General features: G+C 45.4%; 1 protein-coding gene across 1 annotated transcript in view; it reads right to left on the reverse strand.

Annotated features, from left to right (window-relative positions):
* The window catches only part of nbeal2 (neurobeachin-like 2), a 458,076-nt gene that overhangs the window by 10,870 nt on the left and 424,752 nt on the right, over positions 1-22,454 (reverse strand). The window contains exon 61 of the mRNA XM_070551909.1: positions 193-328. Coding sequence (XP_070408010.1) covers positions 193-328 — 136 coding nt within the window. The remainder of the gene's footprint in view (positions 1-192; positions 329-22,454) is intronic.

The raw sequence follows: 22,454 nt of genomic DNA on the forward strand, positions 1-22,454 counted from the left end.
AGGGAACATGTTTGTTTTGTGTCTTTAGAGGTGAAAAGGAGACAGAAATTGGCATCTAAAAAACCTGATTTCCAAAGGAATGCTTTGCATGAGATTAGCCCTTCCTGCTAATGCTCAAATGTTTAACATGCACACAAACTCTGCCATATGCAGAATTTCTTCATATTTTGATCTTGAAGTTCAGCTTCTCACCTCTTCTGGTTTTCCTGCCCCCACCACTATTAACTTCCCATCATCCAGCCCCACTAGAATGTGGCTGAGCTCCTTGGTGACAGACACACACCTCACAGGAACTTTCAGGGCCAGAGGCGTTATCAAATCGTCCAGGCTGCAAAACAGACAGGTGTTAAGAGTGGAAGAACCAGTGGAAACTTTATGAATCTTTAAAGTCACAGTGGTGTTACATTTTTACATGTTTACTAACAAATTGTGTGTATCTGTTCACAAACTTGTCCTTTTACATTAAAGGAGTAGAACACTCATTTAATCAATACAGTTGAAGTGGTCTCCAGTAGGAATTAATGTCTTGTAAGTCGTATGCTAGGGGGAAAAAGCTCCGCTTCATTTATGCTTCAGAGAAGAGCTCCAGACTGCAGGATTTGAATTCTTATTTCCTGATATTTGGACATCTTGCCTCATATTGGATAACGACATTGCGACTCTACCAATGACTCGGTTTGCCCTGCAATGTTTATTGATGTTTATTCTAGGGTTGGGCAATGGGACGAATGAACTGACCATACAGTTGTTCTTTTACAGGAGGCGATTTGTTTATTTATTTGGTTGCCTGTGAGTTGGTTTGTTATTGACAAATATTTTACACATTACGCACAGAGAACATCGCAGAGGTAATCAAGAAAAGGTCTCCATCAGCGCAGAGACTTTTCTCAACTACTCCACTTCTCGTTGCTGACAGTGGGCACACAAGCGGCGTGCTGAGGAGATGCTCGGGGAGTGTCTGTGACGCACTCGACAATGTGCACAGCAGCGCAGGGTTGAGTGGAAAGTGGAAACTCTCCTATCTTTCAGAGAGTCTGGAAGACTTCTAGTTATTTCATTTGGAGAAATGTTTCCTGATTTAAATCTTTGAAGTAACGCCCATCGTTATTCAGCACCCGCTTGGAGTGTGCCAGCGGAGCACAGATCCATCCAGAAAAACATTTAAAACAGCCACGAGTCAGTCCGAGGCAAAGACAAGGCTTCCTTTAAACACTTTAACCGTGTTTAACACGAGCTGCTTATACGTCACTCTACCAAACAACAAATGTAAAATTTAATAAAAACAAAATTCTAAATTTCTCTTCTTGCAAACATTTGCACTGCGCTTGTATATTAAACTCAATAAATCTTCTTCTGTGTTTGCAAATCAGTCCATGCGTCATGATGTCACATGCACAAATAAATCGTTCATCGTCTTTTTTTGGACTGACGATTGGCGGTGGGAAAAGTTATGTAAATCGCCCAACCCTAGTTTATTCTCCACAAAGCCTGAAGGAGTTCTGCATGTGGTGGAAACGCTAATGCTAACAGTTAGCCTCTACTAGCCGAGATGTTCTCTGCTGTTTCCTAGACGCTAAACAGCCTTCCCTGTCGCGAGTCAAGATGTCAGGTGACAGTGTGACGTAGATGGCTTTTCAAATTCTAGCTGTAATTTCCACGAATCATGTCGGACACAAGTGGTTTCCTCAAACAGGTGAATTTATTCCACACATGAAAACTAAAGAAACGCATAAAAAGCAACAATTCATTCTTGAGGCAAATTGCGATTTTGAACTCTTCTACACTTGTTAAGTAACAAATACAGAAATAAACACACACATACCTCGTTTGCTGTGTGCTATCACAATAAATTAGGCTTGTTCGTTCCTTCGTCTTCATCTTTCTTAAGCTACATGTTTAATTGATATTAACCTTGCAAAATTATCTTCGTCTTTCCATGTAGAGCTGCCTTTTATACTCCACAGCACTATAGCACCATCAGAAGGTGGCATGTAAAACTACTTTTAATAAAACAAACAGTAGGACCATTAAAGGTAAAGGACAAAATAAATCTCACAGTTACACTCCCACCAAGTCGGATAATCTTCAAGTGGGATTTCAACTAACTAAAACCAACACTGTAGTCTGAGTAGGGTTAGGCATTGAGCATTGCTCGGAAGCGGAACTAAAGGTAGTTTTCCGTGATCACTACTCAGAGTAACCAGGACTGGTGCAGCTTAGACTAACCACAGTTTTCAAGGGCACAGTTCTGTATTTTCCCTCTACTTTCTCTCCAATTTTTTTAGTCTCTAATTCGTTGAGGTAGCTGGCAAGGCTGAGTCGGGCCGTTGACTGGATGGGGGAGGGGGGGGGGGGGGGGGTTCAGTGGTTGCTCTGCTGCTTCACTGCCTGCAGCCTTTTTCTGGTTCTGAATCTGACTAAAAGCTATAAAACTGGGCAGAATATCCAACAATATTACCATTTTTGTGCTGAATTGTGTTTCTGTGGACGATATAGATCCCTTCACACTGTTTATTGATCACCTCATGCTACTGTTGTCACATGTAACCCATGTGGCTGGCTGGTCAGGCTACAGGTTAAAATGTAAACATACGCGTCGGCCAAATTTTTACTCTGTGAGAACTTTGTAAAATAAACTGCGAAATAGGGCTGGGCAATAAATAGAAAATCTTTCGTTATCAAATTTTCTGACTCTTATCGAGATCATTTTTCCCGTGTCAATAATTTGATATTAAAAAAATGAAAAGATGTGTATAGGTGGGCAATGTTCATGTCCCTTTAAGAAGCTGTACCATCTTGAGTCACATGAAAATAAAACTCAACGTAATACACGCAACAACCCCATCTAGTGGACAACTTTTTTTTCTTCGCATACCTGTAGTTATCGTCCATTTATTGTTATTAAGGTGAAATCAATATATCGTGATACTAATTTTAGGCCAAATCGCCCAGCCCTAGTGTGAAGGAAGCTCATTAAATGTGTCAACACAGTGGATTTAATACAAGTTTTAAAGAACAAACTCTGGGTGGAGTGAGGTTAGTTTTTAAGGCACACTGCAGAAATAAAAATCATCAATCAAATGCAGCCACTCACTAACACTCATCTGTTTGAGCATGACAGTCAGAAGGTTGAGCAAATAACCTGTAAAATAATTAAAGGCATAATTCAGCCGTTCGCTGTGTTGGACCACACTGGGTTCTGGCCACTAAGAGCCAATACTAATTATAAATAAATAAATAACAATAAAAAATATCACACAACACGCAAAGTTCTGAGATTTTGTTTAACATTTTTGAACGATTCGGTCTGTTGAGAATTTTAACATTATGTTAGATTGTTACTGACAGCAGCTACATTTAAGCTTCAGTTTCCCTTCTTCCGTACAGGTTTTATCAAGTTAAATTCGACTTTTTAAGACCTTTTCAAGACCACTTTTGTAAAAAATTAATACCTATTTTACAGCCCTACCGGCAAAAAAAAAAAAATCCTTGAATTCAATTTAATTCTATTCAAAAATACTTTATTAATCCCAGAGGGAAATTGATTTCTGTAGTAGCTCAGAATAATAATAATAATCAAGTCATCAAAGAGTTGTTGTATATTACAATGGCTGTTGGCAGGAAGGATCTCCAGTAGCGGTCAGCGTTGCAGCCAAACTGAAGAAGCCTCTGACTGAAGACACTCTTCCGTTGTCGGACAGTCTTGTGAAGAGAATGCTCAGGGTTGTCCATCATTTTCTTTATTCTCTGGAGAATCCTTCTTTGCATTATCTCCTCCAGTGGTTCCACAGTCGTCTCCAGAACAGAACCAGCCTTTGTTATTAGGCTGTTGAGCCTTTTCAGGTCCCTGCTTCTGATGCTGCTACCCCAACAGACGATGGCTGAAGAGATTACACTCTCAACAACAGACTTGTAGAAGATCTGCAGCATCTTGCTACAGACATTGAAGGACCTAAGCGTCCTCAAGAAGTGCAGTCTGCTGTGTCCCTTCTTGTAAACAGCTTCACTGTTCTTTCTCCAGTCCAGTCTGTTGTCCAGGTGAACTCCAAGGTATTTGTATTCCTCAACCACCTCCACTTCTTCTCCCATGATGGAAACAGTGTTTGACTCCACCCTGTTTCTTCTGAAGTCTAAAATCATCTCCTTTGTTTTGTTCACATTCAAGGTCAGATGATTGTTTCCACACCATGCCACAAAGCGCTCCACCAGCTCTCTGTACTCAGCTTCCTGTCCATCTCTGATACACCCGACAACTGCAGAGTCATCTGAGTATTTCTGTAGATGACAGGTCTCTGATTTGTACTAGAAGTCTGAGGTGTATAGGGTGAAAAGGAATGGTGAGAGTACAGTCCCCTGTGGTGCTCCGATGGTACTGATCGCCTGGTTCGATGTGCAGTTCTTCAGCCTCACAAACGGTGGTCTGTTTGTCAGGTAGTCTTTAATCCAGGTGATAGCTGAGGCCCCCACCTGTGTCTTCTGGAGTTTCTGGCAAAGTACATCAGGCTGGATTGTGTTAAATGCACAGGAGAAATCAAAGAACATGACCCTCACAGTGCTGCCTGCTTTGTCCAGATGACAGTGGGTTGGTTGAAGCAGCTGGATGATGGCATCTTCAACTCCAACTCCATGGCGATAAGCAAACTGCAGCGGGTCCTGATATGTCAGGACCCGCTGCAGTTTCCTTATTCAGGTGGGCCAACAGGAGTCTCTCCAGAACCTTCATGATGTGGGATGTCAGGGCAACTGGTCTGTAGTCATCAATGACTGATGGGCGAGTTTTCTTTGGAACTGGAACAAGGCAGGATGTCTTCCACAGGACTGGAACCTTCTCCTGGGCCAGGCTGAGGTTGAAGAGGTGCTGCAGAATCCCACAGAGCTGCTCTGCACAGACCTTCAGTACTCTGGGGCTGACACCATCTGGACCTGCAGCCTTGTTCCTGTTCAGTCTCTCCAGCTGCCTCTTCACCTGACTTCTAGAGACAGGTAGGTGGGAGGGGGAGGTAAATGGGGCAGCAGCATCTCCTGACTTGGTTGAAGACAGAGTTATAGAACCAGAAGAGCCCATGACTGTGTTAGAGGACAAAAGAGCTGGCGTGTGACAGGAAAATGTTGGATCAGAAGAAGAAGGGATGTCTGATTGGCTGGGGACAAGCGAGGAGGATGCTGGGTTTGTTCCTGAACTGAACCTATTGAAGAACTTGTTCAGTTCATTGGCTGTGTCCAGGCTGCCATCTGTGCAATCCTTCTTCTGCTTGAAGCCTGTGATCATCTTCATCCCTGACCAGACATCTCTGATATTGTTCCTCTGTAGTTTGTTCTCCAGCTTATTCCTGTATGCCTTCTTGCTGTCTCTGATCTTGATCTTCAGTTGCTTCTGTATACTCCTCAATAATTCCCTGTCTCCCTCCTTGAAGGCTCTTTTTTTCTCATTTAGCAGATTCTTCAGTTCACTGGTGATCCAGGGTTTGTTATTAGCGAAGCATTTCACTGTTCTGGTGGGTATGATGTTGTCCACACAGAAGTTTATATAGTCAGTGACACATCCAGTCATGGCATTGATGTCCTCTTCATATCCTTGGGAGAGAGTCATCCAATCTGTGGTCTCAAAACAACTCTGCAGGGCTTCTTCAGTGTCCTGTGACCATTTTCTCACAGTTCATCTTGTCACAGGTTGCCTCTGAACAAGTGGTTTGTATTCTGAGCAGAGAAAAACAAGATTGTGATCTGATTGTCCCAGAGGAGGTCTTGTTTTGGACATGTATGCATTCTTTACATTTGCATAACACAAATCCAATGTCTTGTTTTCTCTGGTTGAGCAGCTGACAAACTGATGAAATGTTGGAAGTGTAGAAGAGAGCGAGACATGATTAAAATCACCAGATATAGCCACAAATGCATTGGGGTGCTGGGTTTGTAGCTTAGCGACAAAGGAACTGATGGCATCACATGCACTTTCAGCAATGGCTTAAGGTGGAATATAAACGGGTGCCAAGACAACACTGGTGAACTCTCTTGGCAAATAGTATGGGCGACAACTTACTGCCAAGAGTTCAACATCTGGGCTGCAGAGACATTTCACTGAAACATCACCTGGATGGCACCATCTGTTGTTGACAAGCAATACCACTCCACCTCCTTTTCTTTTCCCGGTCCTCTTCAGATCTCTGTCTGCTCGTACAGTCAGGAATCCTTGCAGAGAGACGCTGGAATCAGGGATATGGTCCTGCAGCCACATCTCAGTGAAACACATAACACTGCACTGCCGATACTCTGGCTGAATCCTTGAGAGGGCTTGGAGTTCATCCATCTTGTTGGCCAGTGATCTCACATTGCCCATTATGATCGATGGACGAGATGGTTTGAATTTCCTCTTTCTCTGTGATTTGCTCCCACTCTGCACCCACGCTTCTTGCGTTTTAGCTCATTTGGGATTTGTGGCTTCAGTTGAGGTATTTTTTCAGCCTTTCCAAAGTTAATCAGCTGCTCCCAATTGTAAACCAGCTTGCTGCCATGGTTACGCTTCATAACAAATGCTCAAAAAGTGAAAAAAGCGGAAAAAATAGCAGTAAAAATCCTCTAAGCTTCACAGCACCAGAAACAGAAAAGTAAAATGTCCAAAAAATACAATTTTTCTTGAGAAACTAAAAGCAAAAAAGTAAAAAAAAAATGTCTAAACTTACATATGGTCAACAGAGCTACTCTAACATGCAGCCACCCAGAGCAGCGCAGTTCCGGAATAGAACTTGTGTTGCGTTTTATCATATTTTGTCAGAACACTCGGTAGAGAACAGTAGCAGAGCAGTTTGAGCTTTCACAGAAAGGGTGGCTGGATAGCATCAGTAGGGCTGGGTACCAGTAGATATTTCTTCGTACTACTACACTGAACAAAAATATAAATGCAACACTTTTTGGTAATGTTTTTGCTCTCATTTTTTATGAGCTGAACTCAAACATCTGACATTTTTTCTACATGTACAAAAGACACATGACTCTCTGTTGTGTGACAGGGTGAGTACTCCCTCTTCTCCACAACATCTTTGTAAGACTGTCATTCCAGGAGAGGGCACTCACCAGCTGCGGGGCATTACCGATCAGCGGCAGCTGCAGATCCTCTAATCAACCGCAGCAGAGCTCTATTTAAGAGGAGAGGGAACCACTTCACATCGCTGGATGATTAACTACTCACGGTAGAATCTTGCCACTCAGTTCTAGGTTTTGCTTTGTCTATTCTCAGACATTCGTGTGGTCACAGTTTTGGATTTTTCTGGGTTTTTTGTGCTTGGATTTTGGTGTTTGGACTCGAGTTTGTTTCATCTTCAGGATACTTGGAATCGCTGAACCACTGATGGATGTACCTACCTGGAAGTCACCATAACCCGCCTGTATTACACACTCAAGGTTCACCTCTCCTCCTTCTTCACTTACCCTCTGCCGCCATCATCTGGCTCCCTCTCCTGGACGCACCCCGTCACACCGTCTGCCCTCCCTGCTGGCTTTTGGACTCTTGCCGACTACTTCACACTTGGATATCTCCAGGACACTTTTAGTTAGGGTTAATAAATCATTGTTTGAACTTTCTGCCTTTGTCCTGTGATGGTTCTTCATGTCGTGGGTTAAACACCTTCCCAGGAACATGACAGAATCATCCAGCCAAAACGCTAACCCCACGGAATCATCACTCACCGATTTCAGTTCTAGGTTAACTCAGCAGGAACAGGCCCTGCCGGTCTTATTGGAACACCTCCAGATTGTTAACCAACGATCTCAACAGCTGGAGGCCATGATCCGTCAACTTCAACAGGGCTTGACCCAGCTCCAGGCTCAGGACCCCTCTCAGGAGAGAGCCACCACCTCCCAAGGAAACCTCGCCGTTACTGAGCTCAATACTGAAGGGGCCGCGGCCGCGGAACCCGCCTATTACCGCACCGCCCCTGCGCCTCCTGCTCAGACGTACAGCGGAGAGTTCGAGGAGTGCCACAGTTTTCTCCTCCAGTGTCAGTTGGCGTTTGCACGGTCTCCTGGAGCCTTCCACACTGATGTAAGTCGCATTTCTTATATTGTTGGACTGCTACGAGGAAAAGCATTAAGGTGGGCAGAAGCTAAGAGCCACAACCCTTCCTTTTTGGCAGGCCCCTTGGACGTTTTCCTGGCCGAATTTAAGTTGACTTTTGGCTCTGACATATCCCCCATGGACATAAGCAGGAGGCTGTGGATGCTGTCACAGGGGCAGAGGACGGTGGCAGAGATGACCCTGGATTTTCGTACCCTGGCGGCTCGATCCGCCTGGAACGAGGAGGCCCTCATCGCTGCCTTTACGGAGGCTCTAAACAGCCGCATCAGGAACCAGCTCGCCATGTGCCCGGAACCTCAATCCCTGGAGGGGCTGATCAAGCTGGCCATCTCCCTCGACAAGAGGCACCGGGAGCTTCACGTGCCCACACCCACACCGGCAACTGGGTCAGTAAGTCATTCCTCGGAGAGTCTCCCCCCGGAGGAACCCATGCAATTAGGAAAGACCAAACTCAGCAAGGAGGAACGTGAACATCGCATGAGGTCAGGCCTTTGCATGTACTGTGGGGGGTCTAGGCATTTTGCCAAAGCCTGCCCGGTTCTGGTAAAAGGGCGTGCCCACTGGTAATATCGGGACTACTGGTGGGCAGTCAGAACTCTAAGGGGTCCCGTAGTGTGTTACCTTGTATGTTGTACGCTAATGCTAAACAGTTTCCGGTTGATGCTTTATTGGATTCAGGTTGTGAACAATCTTTGATTGACACAGAACGAGTACGTCAGTGGGGAATTCCCACGACCCGGATCTCCACTCCACTCGCGGTGGCGGCTCTGGATGGACGCAGCTTAACCACCATCACGCATCGGACTGTCCCGGTAAAACTCAGGGTGTCGGGAAATCATGTGGAGGAAATAGAGTTTTTTGTTTTTCCCTCCCTACAGACTGCAGTAGTGCTCGGTCACCCTTGGCTCCTCCGCCACAATCCCCAGGTGAACTGGGAGACGGGAAGAGTGGAGGGGTGGAGCCCGAGATGCTCCCAGTCCTGCCTCGGAGCAGCCCCTCCTAACATCAGCGCTTCCAGATCGCCATCAGCCGAGAAGATTGACCTGTCTAATGTACCCCAGGAGTATCACGACCTCGCACAGGTATTTAGTAAGGACAGAGCTACTTCTCTTCCTCCACACAGGCCTTTTGACTGTAGCATAGAGCTGCTGCCTGGGGCACCTCTTCCCAGCAGCCGTCTGTACCACCTCTCCAGACCTGAGCAGGAGAGCATGGAGACCTACATACAGGAATCCCTGGCCGCTGGACTCATTCGACCCTCTTCCTCTCCCCTGGGCGCGGGGTTTTTCTTCGTCCCAAAGAAGGAAGGTACCCTCAGACCTTGCATAGACTATAGAGGACTAAACCAGATCACTGTAAAGAATAAATACCCGTTGCCTCTACTCAGCTCGACCTTCGAACCTGTGCAGAACGCACGGGTGTTTAGCCGTCTGGATCTTAGGAACGCGTACCACCTGGTGCGCATCAGGCAAGGGGATGAGTGGAAGACGGCTTTTAAGACTCCAATTGGACATTATGAGTATTTGGTTATGCCTTTTGGGTTGACTAACGCCCCTGCTGTATTCCAGGCGCTTGTGAACTCTGTGTTGGGCGATTTCCTGAATAAGTTTGTAACAGTTTATTTAGACGACATTTTGATTTTTTCAGAGGACTCTGCACAGCATGTGGAACATGTTAGAGCGGTTCTCCAGCGGTTGTTGGAGAATCGCTTATATGTCAAAGCAGAGAAGTGTTTGTTTCATGTCCCACAGGTCAAGTTCCTCGGGTTCATCGTGGAACACGGGAGGCTCAGAGCGGATCCGGAGAAGGTCCGCGGGGTCACGGAGTGGCCCACCCCCTCATCCAGGAAACAGCTGCAGCGCTTCCTGGGATTTGCGAACTTTTACCGGCGCTTCATTAAGGGATACAGCCAGGTAGCCGCACCGCTAACTAACTTAACGTCTTTGAAACGTCCATTTGTCTGGTCCCCAGAAGCCGAGGCTGCTTTCCAGGAACTTAAGAGGCGCTTCACTGCCTCTCCAGTCCTCCACAGACCCGATCCCCAGAGGCAGTTCGTGCTAGAGGTGGATGCATCTGAGACCGGGGTGGGGGCGGTCCTCTCACAGGTAGCGCCCGAGGACAATAAACTGCACCCGTGTGCCTTTTTCTCCAGGCGGCTGTCCCCGACGGAAAGCCGTTACGACGTGGGAGACCGGGAGCTGCTCGCGGTGAAACTCGCCATCGAGGAATGGAGGCATTGGCTGGAAGGAGCGGAACAGCCGTTCCTAATATGGACAGACCACAAGAACTTAATCTATCGGAAAGAAGCCAAACGTCTTAACCCCCGCCAATACAGGTGGTCGTTGTTTTTCTCACGCTTTAATTTTCAGATTTCTTATCGCCCTGGATCAAAGAACACTAAACCCGATGCCTTATCCAGACTGTATGCACCAGACCAAGAACCCGAGCCCGAACCCATCCTTCCTTCGTCGTGTGTGGTAGGTGGGATCACCTGGGAGATCCGGGACAAGGTTTTGGAGGCACTCAAAACCGAGCCCGGACCAGGGGGACCCCCAGGGAGGCTATTCGTTCCTCAGGCGCTTAGGGGGCAGGTTATACATTGGGCACACACAGGAAGGTTTTCCATTCATCCAGGTGTGGGACACACTATAGCTCTGATACGACGGACCTTCTGGTGGCCCTCCATGTATATAGACATTAAGAACTATATTTAAGCTTGTCATGTGTGCGCTCAGCAAAAGGGAGACCACCGAGCCCCAGCTGGGCTCCTCTGTCCCCTTCCTAATCCGTCACGTCCCTGGTCGCATATAGCGCTTGATTTTGTTGTAGGTCTTCCAGAATCTCAGGGCTTCACATGTATCATGTCTGTGGTCGACAGGTTTTCTAAAGCATGTCATTTGGTGCCTCTTAAAGGTCTTCCCTCCTCCACTGTTACTGCCAAACTCCTTGTGAAGCATGTTTTTAGGCTGCATGGTATTCCCACGGAGATTCTGTCTGACCGGGGTCCCCAATTCGTGGCTCGGGTCTGGAAGGAGTTCGCAGAAGCTCTGGGCGCCAAGGTCGCCCTCACCTCCGGCCACCATCCTCAGACTAATGGGCAGTGTGAGAGGTTAAACCAAGAGCTGGGCGCCATGCTGCGTTGTGTCTGCTCCTCCCAGCCCAACACCTGGAGCACACATTTAGCATGGATCGAGTATGCTCACAACTGCCATGTATCCACCTCCACCGGTCAGTCACCATTTGAGGCGTCTCTGGGTTACCAACCCTCACTGTTTCCACAGCAGTCCTCGGCTTCAGTCTCCATCCCGCAGTTTCTCAGGGGGGCCAGACGGGCATGGGCCTCTACCCGGGCGGCTTTGGAGCGCACTGCCGCCAGGAACAAGCAGCTGGCAGACCGACACCGGCGCCCCGCCCCGCTGTACTCTCCTGGTCAGGATGTTTGGCTGTCTTCCCGGGACATCCCGCTAAAGGCCTCCTCTAGGAAGCTCACTCCTAGGTTCATCGGCCCCTTCAGGGTCCTGGACACGCCTATTCCCACCACGGTTCGGCTGGACCTCCCCAGGAATATGAAGGTACACGCTGTATTTCACATTTCCTTGGTTAAACCCATTGGTTCCAGTCCTCTTTGCCCTGCTCCTGCGCCTCCGCCGCCGGCCCGGCTCTACAAGGGGGGACTGGTCTACTCAGTCCGGCGGATCCTCGACTTCCGACCCCGTGGTCGTGGGGTCCAGTACCTGGTCGACTGGGAGGGGTACGGCCCAGAGGAACGCTCCTGGGTCCCGCGCTCCTTCATCGTGGACCATTCCCTCATTCGGGACTACGAGGAGTCGGTTGCTAGGACGCCAGGTGGCGTCCGTTGAGGGGGGGGGGGGCATTGTTGTGTGACGGGGTGAGTACTCCCTCTTCTCCACAACATCTTTGTAAGACTGTCATTCCAGGAGAGGGCACTCACCAGCTGCGGGGCATTACCGATCAGTGGCAGCTGCAGATCCTCTAATCAACCGCAGCAGAGCTCTATTTAAGAGGAGAGGGAACCACTTCACATCGCTGGATGATTAACTACTCACGGTAGAATCTTGCCACTCAGTTCTAGGTTTTGCTTTGTCTATTCTCAGACATTCGTGTGGTTGCAGTTTTTGATTTTTCTGGTTTTTTTGTGCTTGGATTTTGGTGTTTGGACTCAAGTTTGTTTCATCTTCAGGATACTTGGAATCGCTGAACCACTGATGGGTGTACCTACCTGGAAGTCACCATAACCCGCCTGGATTACACACTCAAGGTTCACCTCTCCTCCTTCTTCACTTGCCCTCTGCCGCCATCATCTGGCTCCCTCTCCTGGACGCACCCCGTCACACCGTCTGCCCTCCCTGCTGGCTTTTGTACTCTTGCCGACTACTTCACACTTGGATATCTCCAGGACACTTTTAGTTAGGGTTAATAAATCATTGTTTGAACTTTCTGCCTTTGTCCTGTGATGGTTCTTCATGTCGTGGGTTAAACACCTTCCCAGGAACATGACACTCTCAAACATTGTTCTGAAATCTGTCTACATGTGTGTTAGTGAGCACTTTCCTTTACCAAGATAATACATTCCACCTCACAGGTGTGGTATATCAAGGGGCTGATTAGACAGCATGAATAATGTAAAATGGGAGCAAAACCAAAAGTGTTGCATTTATATTTTGTTCAGTGTATTTTAACCTGGTTTTTGATGGCAGTACTTTAACGATACTTTTGATAAAATATATGTATTTTTTATTTGAAGAGAGGATAACAAACTACATAAAGGTTTTGTTCTTATTGTTTATTATTTTATTATATTTATTTAAATTATGCTTTATTTAATTTTTTTCTAAGCAAAAACAGAGCAAAGCCACAGTGCAAACAGTAAAGGCACAAAATTTAAATGTGAGTAAAAGCAGCAATAACAACCCTGCTGAACTGAATTTCATAACTCTGGTAAACAGCAGATAATTAGGTTTATCAGTCTCTATCCTCAGACTCCTCCAGTGGTTTGGAAGGTGATGAACTCGGATTTACTCTTTTGCAGTCAAAGACTTTCCATGCTTTAGCTCTCAAGATGATGCCCTACACAAAACGGTGCTTAGTTAAGTTGTTGCTATTCCTGATTTCTGCTGCACAAATCTTCTCGCTGGTGTTTCATTTAGCTGCTGCTTGCTTTTGCAAAAAGCACCCAAAGTTTTTTTTTTTTTTTTTAGTATTTTAATCCGCAAACTGCAGAGAAGTGTTGTTGAAAGGTGACGCGTTTCCTCCACTTATAATTTGACTGATCAGTCATGTAACCCACTGAGGCACATTGGGAGATTTTAACACTTTTTTTCTGATATTGGTACACACCCAATGTTTTCACTCAGTCCCAAAGAGGTCCAGAGTTCTGGCACTCAGTCCCAGATGTCAGTCAACCTTTCTCGTGGTCTGCTAAGATTTTCCATGTTTCTCCTCTGCTGGAGGTCTGTGTGGTCTGTGTTGTTTCCTGCTGTAGCGCACGAGCCAAATACGCCACATGCTGGGAGTATTTTGGCCCGAGACTGCACTGCATTCTCAATTATTGGTTCCACCACTCTTTATTTATACTACATTATTTAATAAAAACTATTGTGGTTGACAAATGAAACTTTAGAGGACAAATACAGTAAGGAGAATTTACATACAAATTTTAAGACCCAGTTGTCAAAATTCAAGACTTTTTAAGGTATTATTTCCAAATTCCTAAATTCAATGTTTTTAAGACTTTTTAAGGCCCCGCAGGAACCCTGGAAACATTCACTCAACGCACATGAATGCAACGGACCCCTGCGGAAACGACATAGAGTGCCCATCAATTTGTTTGTCAGAATTTTTACAGGTTTCCAGCTGATAAAATACACCAAAGGCAATGGTCAGCCAGAGAGCTCTAGTGAATAAACCACCCACATTGTGGCAAAGTTTCATGACAGGATAAAAAAGTAAAATATCTGCCCTGCATGTCTAGACAGAAAAAGTTATGGCCATCTAATTACTTTTTATATAATTATGTACGACTGCGGGGACGAGGAGCCGGCCAGGGAGAACCAACTGACCAAGCGGAGGCAGCAGCTGAATGAATTGTGCTGCTGCTATGTCCTGATAAATAAATGTATGTGAAAATGACAAAGCTGGTGTGGTGTGTAGTTCTGTGTCCTACTGTTACTGTGTGTGTGTGTGTGTGTGTGTGTGTGTGCGTGTGTGTGTGTGCTTTCAGGACATTCAGTTAATAGGTAGGTTTGTTAATAGGACTAAAGTAATGAAATATAAAATTTCCATAACAGTTACAATCTTATTACAATAATTACACAAAATGTGTTGTGTAATTGGAATGGGCAGCCACTAATGTTATTTGTGTTTCTGTTTATTTTGCTTGTCAGAATAAACAAAGCATTCATTAATCTTCAAAGATGAGCAGTGTCACAGCGATCGCTCAGCATTAACCCACAAAACACAGAAGAGATCCGTTACACCTTCACTGGTTCAGCTTTGAGATGTCCAGATATAGCCAGTTCAGAGGACTGTTGTTCCCACAGCTTGCTACCTGTTTTCAACATGGATCTGGTAGCTTTATGCTAAACACAGTTAACTTTGAGATGCTTTTTGTTCATCTGCCCAAAGCTGTGTTAGATTCCTAGGTTTTATTTTGTTAGCTTAAATTGCAGAGATACAGCTCTGGAGCAAAAGCTGGAGATAATGTTTTGATAAAACCAAAAGGAATGCATTATCTGCAAAAAGTAGAGACCTGATCCTTAGACCACCAAAAAGGATCCCCTCAACACCATGGCAGAGCCTAGAAGTCCTGTCCATAAAAGTTATGAATAGAATTGGTGACAAAGTGCAGCCTTGGCGGTGTCCATCTCTCACCAGAAATAAGCCCAACTTACTGGCGGCAAAGCAGACCAAGCTCTGGCACCAGTTATTCAGAAACCTAACAGCCTACATCAAAGGACCTGGTATTACATACTCCTGGAATACCCTCCAGTCACAATATTTGTGATTGAAACTAATCTAAAACTTCCCAATTATATCACACAAGTACAGAGGCTGAATTGGTGAACTAGTGAAGGAAGTGAGTGAAGGAGAGAAAGGTGGAAAGGCAGAGCAGGAGAATGCATCCACCCCCCACCTCGACAGCACCACCACGGTTTAGAAAAATCCTAGAAGAGACCCTGATATACCACACAGGACTGTAGCCTAATTTATACTTCTCCATCAGCTCCACAAGGGAGAGATATGCACACACTGACAGAGACATTTTGCCTTCAGAAGGAATGCTGCAAAGCAATTCCTCGCCAGGGCAACAGAGGGCATAGCGCTGTTTCGTCCTGACATGACATGTATCTGACCGAAGATAGTGCATTTACTATTGTGTTTATATTGTGTGCTTTTTTGTATTTCTCTTCAACCTCCTCATGCGCTTGCCACCTCTAAACCCACGTTTTCCGTCATTTCCATTCACAAATAAAATGCTTGCTTCGAATCTTTGTTATTATTTTTTTACCAAGTCCTTTCTGGTTGTGAAACAATCATAGCCTAGTGAACTAGACCAAATTCTTGCTTTGCAAAGTTTGGTCTAGGCATGCTCCATTGGAACCTCCGCAGCTCCTACCAGGACTCTGGCTAGCCAATCACAGCTCTCTAGAGGGGTTTCAAACACATAAAGAGCTGTGATTGGTCCATAATGGTGGGCCAATCATATTGCTCTATCTGCTTAGTGAACAAATCACAGAGCTTTATCCGCTTTGTGGGCCAATCAGGGCACTCTATATGCCTGGTGGGTGGGATGATGCAACAGAGTGAAACAAGAGTATGTCACATTCATTGTCCAATAGCATGCGGAGATCATTTGAAAGACAACGGTAGAACCCGCCCCACAACCGAGAGCTGTCAATGGAGCATGGCCAGACTAAATAATACATTTATTTAGTCTGGCTGTTTTATTCTCACAGGAGTGGCATTATAGCTTCTGCTATAATGCCACTCCTGATACCAACATTTCATTAGAAATATTTTTGGTTTTAAATACCAATGGACAAGGAGACAGAAGTGTAGGAGAAAGGGGGAGAGAGAAAGAACAGGTGGGGGATAGGGGTTTACAAATATAAACAATACATGATGAGCAAGAATCTGCTTCTAGACCTGCATAAAGAGAGAGAGAGGAAAAAAGGGGACACACAAAAATACAAGACCAAAATATCACTGCGCCAAGAAAATGAAGATATATATAAGTAACTATTTTTGCTGAGAAACACACAGTAATAAGTCAAAGTACATTTAGTGCAAACTACAGCCATCACACAGGTGATGTGTTGAAAATGCCCAAGTCCATCCTTGTGAGAGCACCACATGAGCGCCTGTGTGTGTATAAGTAAGGTTTCTCTATAGGAAAATAGTGAGTGTGAGGGGCCACAGACCTGCCCCCAAAGACGTGTGGTAGTTGGAGGAGTTTTAAGCCATGGTTCTCCCCAGGGAGACATCTGCCGGAGAAGACCCAACCCCCCTCACTAGAGGCGCAGAGGATTACCTCGGGGGTCGCAACCAGCAGCCGCCAGAGCCCCGCGAGATAACAACGGCAGTTCCCGGACACCCAACCAATGCATACCAAAGCGACACACCACCTCAGACCCCAACCAGAAAATCAGCTCCCACTCCTAGCCTCCCGCCCTAGACCGCTAACTGAGAACAGAGGTGTGATAAGACCCCTTGTCTCCCACCACTTGCTCCAGTGTGGTGTTGATGCATGTTGTTAAAGTGCATTCTGAGGTTGGGGGGTGGGGGTTGGGCTGGGGTGGGGGGTGCAGTGAAAGCATTGTCTGGTCTACACCAGTTGATGCCACCACACAACCCTGCTTACCCACAGAACCCTCAGTGTCTAGGTGCAGCTTAAAAATGGAAGTGGGCACCGGCATTCAGGATGAGGCTGAGAGATCCCCCCTCCCACCAAGTGTCGTTGAGTGTGCTCACTTCCAAGGCCCTAAGTGTGCATTTGCATGTAATGTCAATGGTGGAAGTTTTTAAAGGGCAAACTAAAAATGGGGTGCAAGCAGCCATGGGACTGCAGAAATTGGAACCATACCCGCACTCCAAGGTCCTTTGTGCATGTTTATGCGGTGATGTGAAGGAGCAGGAGGAGGAAAATGTCTGAGGATGTGGAGGAATGGCTGGGGGCCTAGACCCTCTAGGGAGCCAGCTCCCCCACTGATCCCAATAGACACACCCGTTTCCTAAATTAAACTGGGGCATGGAGACCCCAGCCTATTTCGCCAGGGCCCAAAACAGCAGCATCGCAGAGCCCCACAGAGTCTGAGGCCACCTATCCGCCCCCAGAGTATCTGCTCCCATCCCCACATTTGATCAACCTCCAGACAACGTATGACACAGACACCCAGGTAAAGTTGGGTCCTCCCCCTCCCAGGCATCCCCCTGCTTTGAGATGGAACAGAAGTGTTCTTGCCAGTACAGAAGGAGCCAAGGCCCACCCAAGGCCCTCAAGCCAGGGCTAGGCACCGCCGCATGCTCACGCCCTCTTGCCGGCAGCATACAAGCCAGGGCTCAATCTCCAGGCCAGCTCAGATCCCCATCCGGGGACGACCGCCCCCACACCCCTAGCCACCATGCCCTCACCCAGACCCACCCAGGGGCGATACAGCTATCAGGCAGCGACCTGTGGCCACCGTCAAGACCTCCTAAGATCCCACACATGGCCGCCAGAAGCCCACCCACTGAGGCCTCCCAAGCACCACCAGAGTAGGGCAGCAGCCCTCCAGCCCCAGCAGCATGTTAGAATCATTTGAATGACGAATTTAACTACACTGAACTGCTTTTGTAATAATTTAATCTCTTATTCTGGAGTAAAATAAAGAAAGAAGCTAAATCATCACTTATCTGTGGCATCAAGAAGCATCTTCTGAGTTCAAACACAGGGATGGAGCACAATGTTTACACCTGAACAGTATCAGGATGTTTTATCTCACAGAGGCCTGCAGGCCTTCTGTTTCATGAACAGAGCGCTGAGAATCCACTTGTTATGAGCGCTAAACGTTATTTTGCCACTTCCATGCGGAGTGGTAGGGAAACACACTTAAAACACGGGACAGAGTCCGACTACCAAACCGAGCAGAATTCTGATGATGTAACACCGGTGCGCAAAGGTGCGGGTTCCAACCCACAGGAGGGAGGCAGGAGGTAAACAGCAAGTGGATCACAGGGACGGAAATGATGTAAAACTGGCTGTTTGTCATCATTATCAAGTGTACGCCCACGCCCCCACAGTTTAGACGCGGCGCTCATGCAGGTGTCTCTTTCTGTTCCGATGCAGCGACACGTAATATTTTTTATTTATAAGCTTACAATTTATTTTTACTCAGTAACAAATATGATTTAAAATGTAGCAAATTACAATTCTTTTTAAAATACTTACTCAAGTAAAAGTATAAGTACAGATTTTAAAAACAACAAAAAGTATAAACATACAAAAAAACTACTCAGTTACAGTAATGTGAGTAAATGTAATTGGTTACTTTCCACCTTTGCTCAAATGTAATATGATTCAACAAAAGATTTTTATACTGGTTAATGCAAAGATTATCTTTATTTTTCCAGTTTATGAGGATAATTTCCTTTGCAATGCATATGGCAGTCAGAACCACACGAACCAGATTGGTTTCAATGAGGACATCATCCAGGTTTCCTAGCGAACAAAATGAGGGGGAAGTTGGGATTTCATGCTTCAGACACTTTGACAGGTCTTCTCTCTACTCTCTCACATACTCTACACCAGACTCCCTGAACAGGTGGACATGACCACAGTGCATGGATATTATCGTCAGGAATGTTGTCTGTGAAGTGTGTACAGGTGCCAAATGGCATAACCCCCATCCTGAACATCCAATGACATGTATTGTGTACTCTATGCAGAATTTTGTAGTTATTAATTGTAAATTAGGGTTTCTGGTCATTTTAAAAGTTTTTAAACAAGTTTGAGTCCAAAAATTCTGGTCACAGCTTATTGACAGACCCCCCTCCAATTTTTCTATAGGAATTGCTATTGAATCATCTATTTTGGACAGTGCCTTGGGTGATTGAGATTAAAGAAGTCAAGTAACCTTCATGGTGTTTGTAATTCTACTTTATTAAGCTTACATTTTTGTTTAACTATAGATTTAATTTGGTGATATTCTAAAAATGTATTCTTGTCTATTCCATATTGGGAGAATATTCTGTTAAATGGCATGAAATCTAACACTTAAATGTGTTCCAGGTATATGATTCCTTTACACTTCCAGTCAGGAAGGTTCATCATTTTATTGTTTTGCAAAATGGCCGGATTTTTACAGATAGGTGTGCATCTGCATGGTATGAGTGAAGATATTTTTAGATACTCCCACCATGCTGTCAGAGAGGTGCTGATACTAATACTTTTGAAGCCTTCATGTTTTCTCATGCTTGAGCTAATAAATGGTAAGTCTGAAAGCTCTATCGTATTGCAAAGTGTCTGTTCTATATCTAACCAGGACTCATCTAGTGGGTTATCTTGCAACCATCTTGGTATATATTGCAGCCTGTTGGCTAAGAAATAATAATAAAAGTTGGGTAAATCCAGTCCTCCTCTGTCTTTGGTCTTCTGAAGCATTTTTAAGCTAATTCGTGGAGGTTTATCCTGCCAAAGGAATTTGGTATGGAGGAGTCCAGAGATCTAAACTAGTCAGATGGTTGCTTGCTTGGGATAATTGAAAATAAGTAACTGATTCATGGTAAAAGTATAATTTTATTTGTGGCAACCCTCTTCATGAGTGATATCGGTAGGGACTTCCATCTGGCAAGATCATCTTCCACTTTCTTTAAAAGTGGGATGTAGTTTAGTTTCTTTACATCTGCCAACTTGGGAGAAACACGAATGCCCAAGTATGTAACATTTCCCAACTCCAATTGTGTATTAGAGGAATTGAGAGGAGATTGATTAATTAAATTAATTAGGAAAACGGTGGATTTTAACCAGTTTATTGAATAAACTGAAACTTTTGAAAATGAGTTTATCAATTCAGTTGCTTGGGAGAGAGAGGATTGAGAATTCTGGAGAAAAAGTAACATATCATCTGCATAAAGACTGATTTTATGTTCTATGCTCTTACACTTTATACCTGTTGTTTGCCTGACTGCTGCTGCTAGTGGCGTTGTGTGTGTCCATCTGGATGCAGATGGAGAAGTGGAAATTGGGCTTAACTCTTGCTCAGGAATCTTTTCTGCATCACCTTAAAGCCTGGGGCACACCGCAGGTGGACGCACCGCGCCGGAGATTTTGAGAAGTCAAGTGGTCACACAGGTCATGCTGCTGAGCGCTTCTTGGAAAGTCGCGTGATAGTCACATCACGTGGGACTTTAGAACAGAAAGTGGGAAGTGACTCTATAGTTTATACGAGATCAAACATGTCATTGTGTTTTGTGAGACTCAAATTCATTAAAAATGGGTAAGCACACTATTTATTTGAATATTTTAAGATCAATAGTACTTTAAACTTATCAAAACTGTGGTTGGGTTTGTGCCACAAAGCCGTTCCGTGTCGTAATGTCTGTTGTAAATTACTGAAAAATGTTGTAAACAGCCGCTTGAGATAGAACTGGCGCCTATCTTCAGCACCTTGGGGTGCAGCCCCCCGTGTGTCAACGCTCATCAACTATAATGGCTTCTATTTAAAATGAGGGCACAGCGTGGGCAAGGCGCGTCCGCCTCTGGTGTGTTCTAGGCTTAAAGATATGGTTTGTCTTTCCTTTATCTCTTCTCCAGACATTTCAGGTGGTGCATTGAGCATACCTTTTTGTCCACTAGATTAGGTTGTTCATCACAAAATTGTAGTGGCATTTTATAGTGACCACTTTCATTGTGTTTGATGCCGTCACTGAGTTTTCAGAGAAACTTGAGATCCTCGTGAGACATGATTTTCATCAATGGGCTTTTCTGAGAAATCTAAATCCAGGGCCTTAATGATATCTGAAGGAGTGACACTTTAGTTTTGTTTATTAAATTAACTTTGCTTGGAAGATCTCCACAGGGATTAATATGGGGTGAATTTCCTCACTATGATGCAATGATTTACATAAATAGCATCTCCCAAATTTATCTGTGAAAATTATCAACACGGAGAACAACTGGTCCAAACGTTGGGTCAGGGAGGAAACGGGAACATTGGAACATGAAATAAGGAAACGGGAACAATGGAACATTAACAGAGACAAGGGGGCCTATCGGCTGTCTCGCACCTGGGATTCCCTTCTCCAAAGATCAGCCAGCAGAGGTAGGTGTGACCGACCCGGCAGATCTGACTGATCCGGGTTGGTCGTGCCCATCAGAAGAACAGCTGATAAAGATGCGTCACACAAACACATGACATTTGTGATGAAGACCGCAGACGACGGTCAAAACATGTAAAAGGTAACTCGAAACACCTTCATGTCCGAAGCCAAAAGAACCTCGTTTAATAATTGTTGCGCTACTGCTGCCCTTTTAATGTTAGGAACGTTACTTGGGATGCTTTTTGATACTGATCAGCAACATCACTCAGTGCGTTTACATGCAGCCAGTAACCCTTTTAAAACCCGAATATTCGCAATAACCCGGTTCCGCAGGTCAATGTAAACACCGCCAAAAACCCGGATATGCTCATAACCGGGTTTTTAAAAACCCGGTTACTACACCTGGGGTAACCCTTTTCTAACCCGAATGTTTGGTCGTGTAAACGCATACTGGGATATCCCCATCAAAGCGTGTGTTCTGCGCATGCTCTGTTCGCAAGGAATCTTGGTATTTTGAGTAGCGAGACGTCTTGTATGTGCCAGAACACCGGAAGTAAACAACAAGTTGGGAGCAACATGGCGAGTCGCGGCACAGCACCACACTTTTGGAGTGACGAAGAAACTAAAGCGCAAACAAACGCGGTCGCTATCTCTTCCGAACTGGGAAACATGTTGTTGTTTTCACGGATACCGGAACAAGAAGAACCAGAAATGACGCATATTGCGTCTGGAAGTAGTCCACACGTCCTGACGCTACCCCAACGTCCGCATTTACATCGGGTTATGCAAGTTAGAGGAAACTCTTTCTATTTATGCTTGTAAACGGGTTATTCTGATCAACTCAGAAACCCGAATACCGACCTTAACCCGATCATAACCCGGATATTGGCTGCATGTAAACGTAGTCACTCACAGCCAAAGCAGTCACGATATGCTGACGCAAAGTCCTGAAAGGGCTGAATTTGAATGGATGTAATGCCCCTGTTTAGCAAACTCCCTTTTAACAGGAAGAAACCTCTAGAGGATCCTGGCTCAGGATGAGCAGCCATCCACCATGACTCACTTG

Source organism: Nothobranchius furzeri, chromosome 5 (assembly GCF_043380555.1).
Source record: "Nothobranchius furzeri strain GRZ-AD chromosome 5, NfurGRZ-RIMD1, whole genome shotgun sequence".
Lineage (NCBI taxonomy): Eukaryota > Metazoa > Chordata > Actinopteri > Cyprinodontiformes > Nothobranchiidae > Nothobranchius > Nothobranchius furzeri.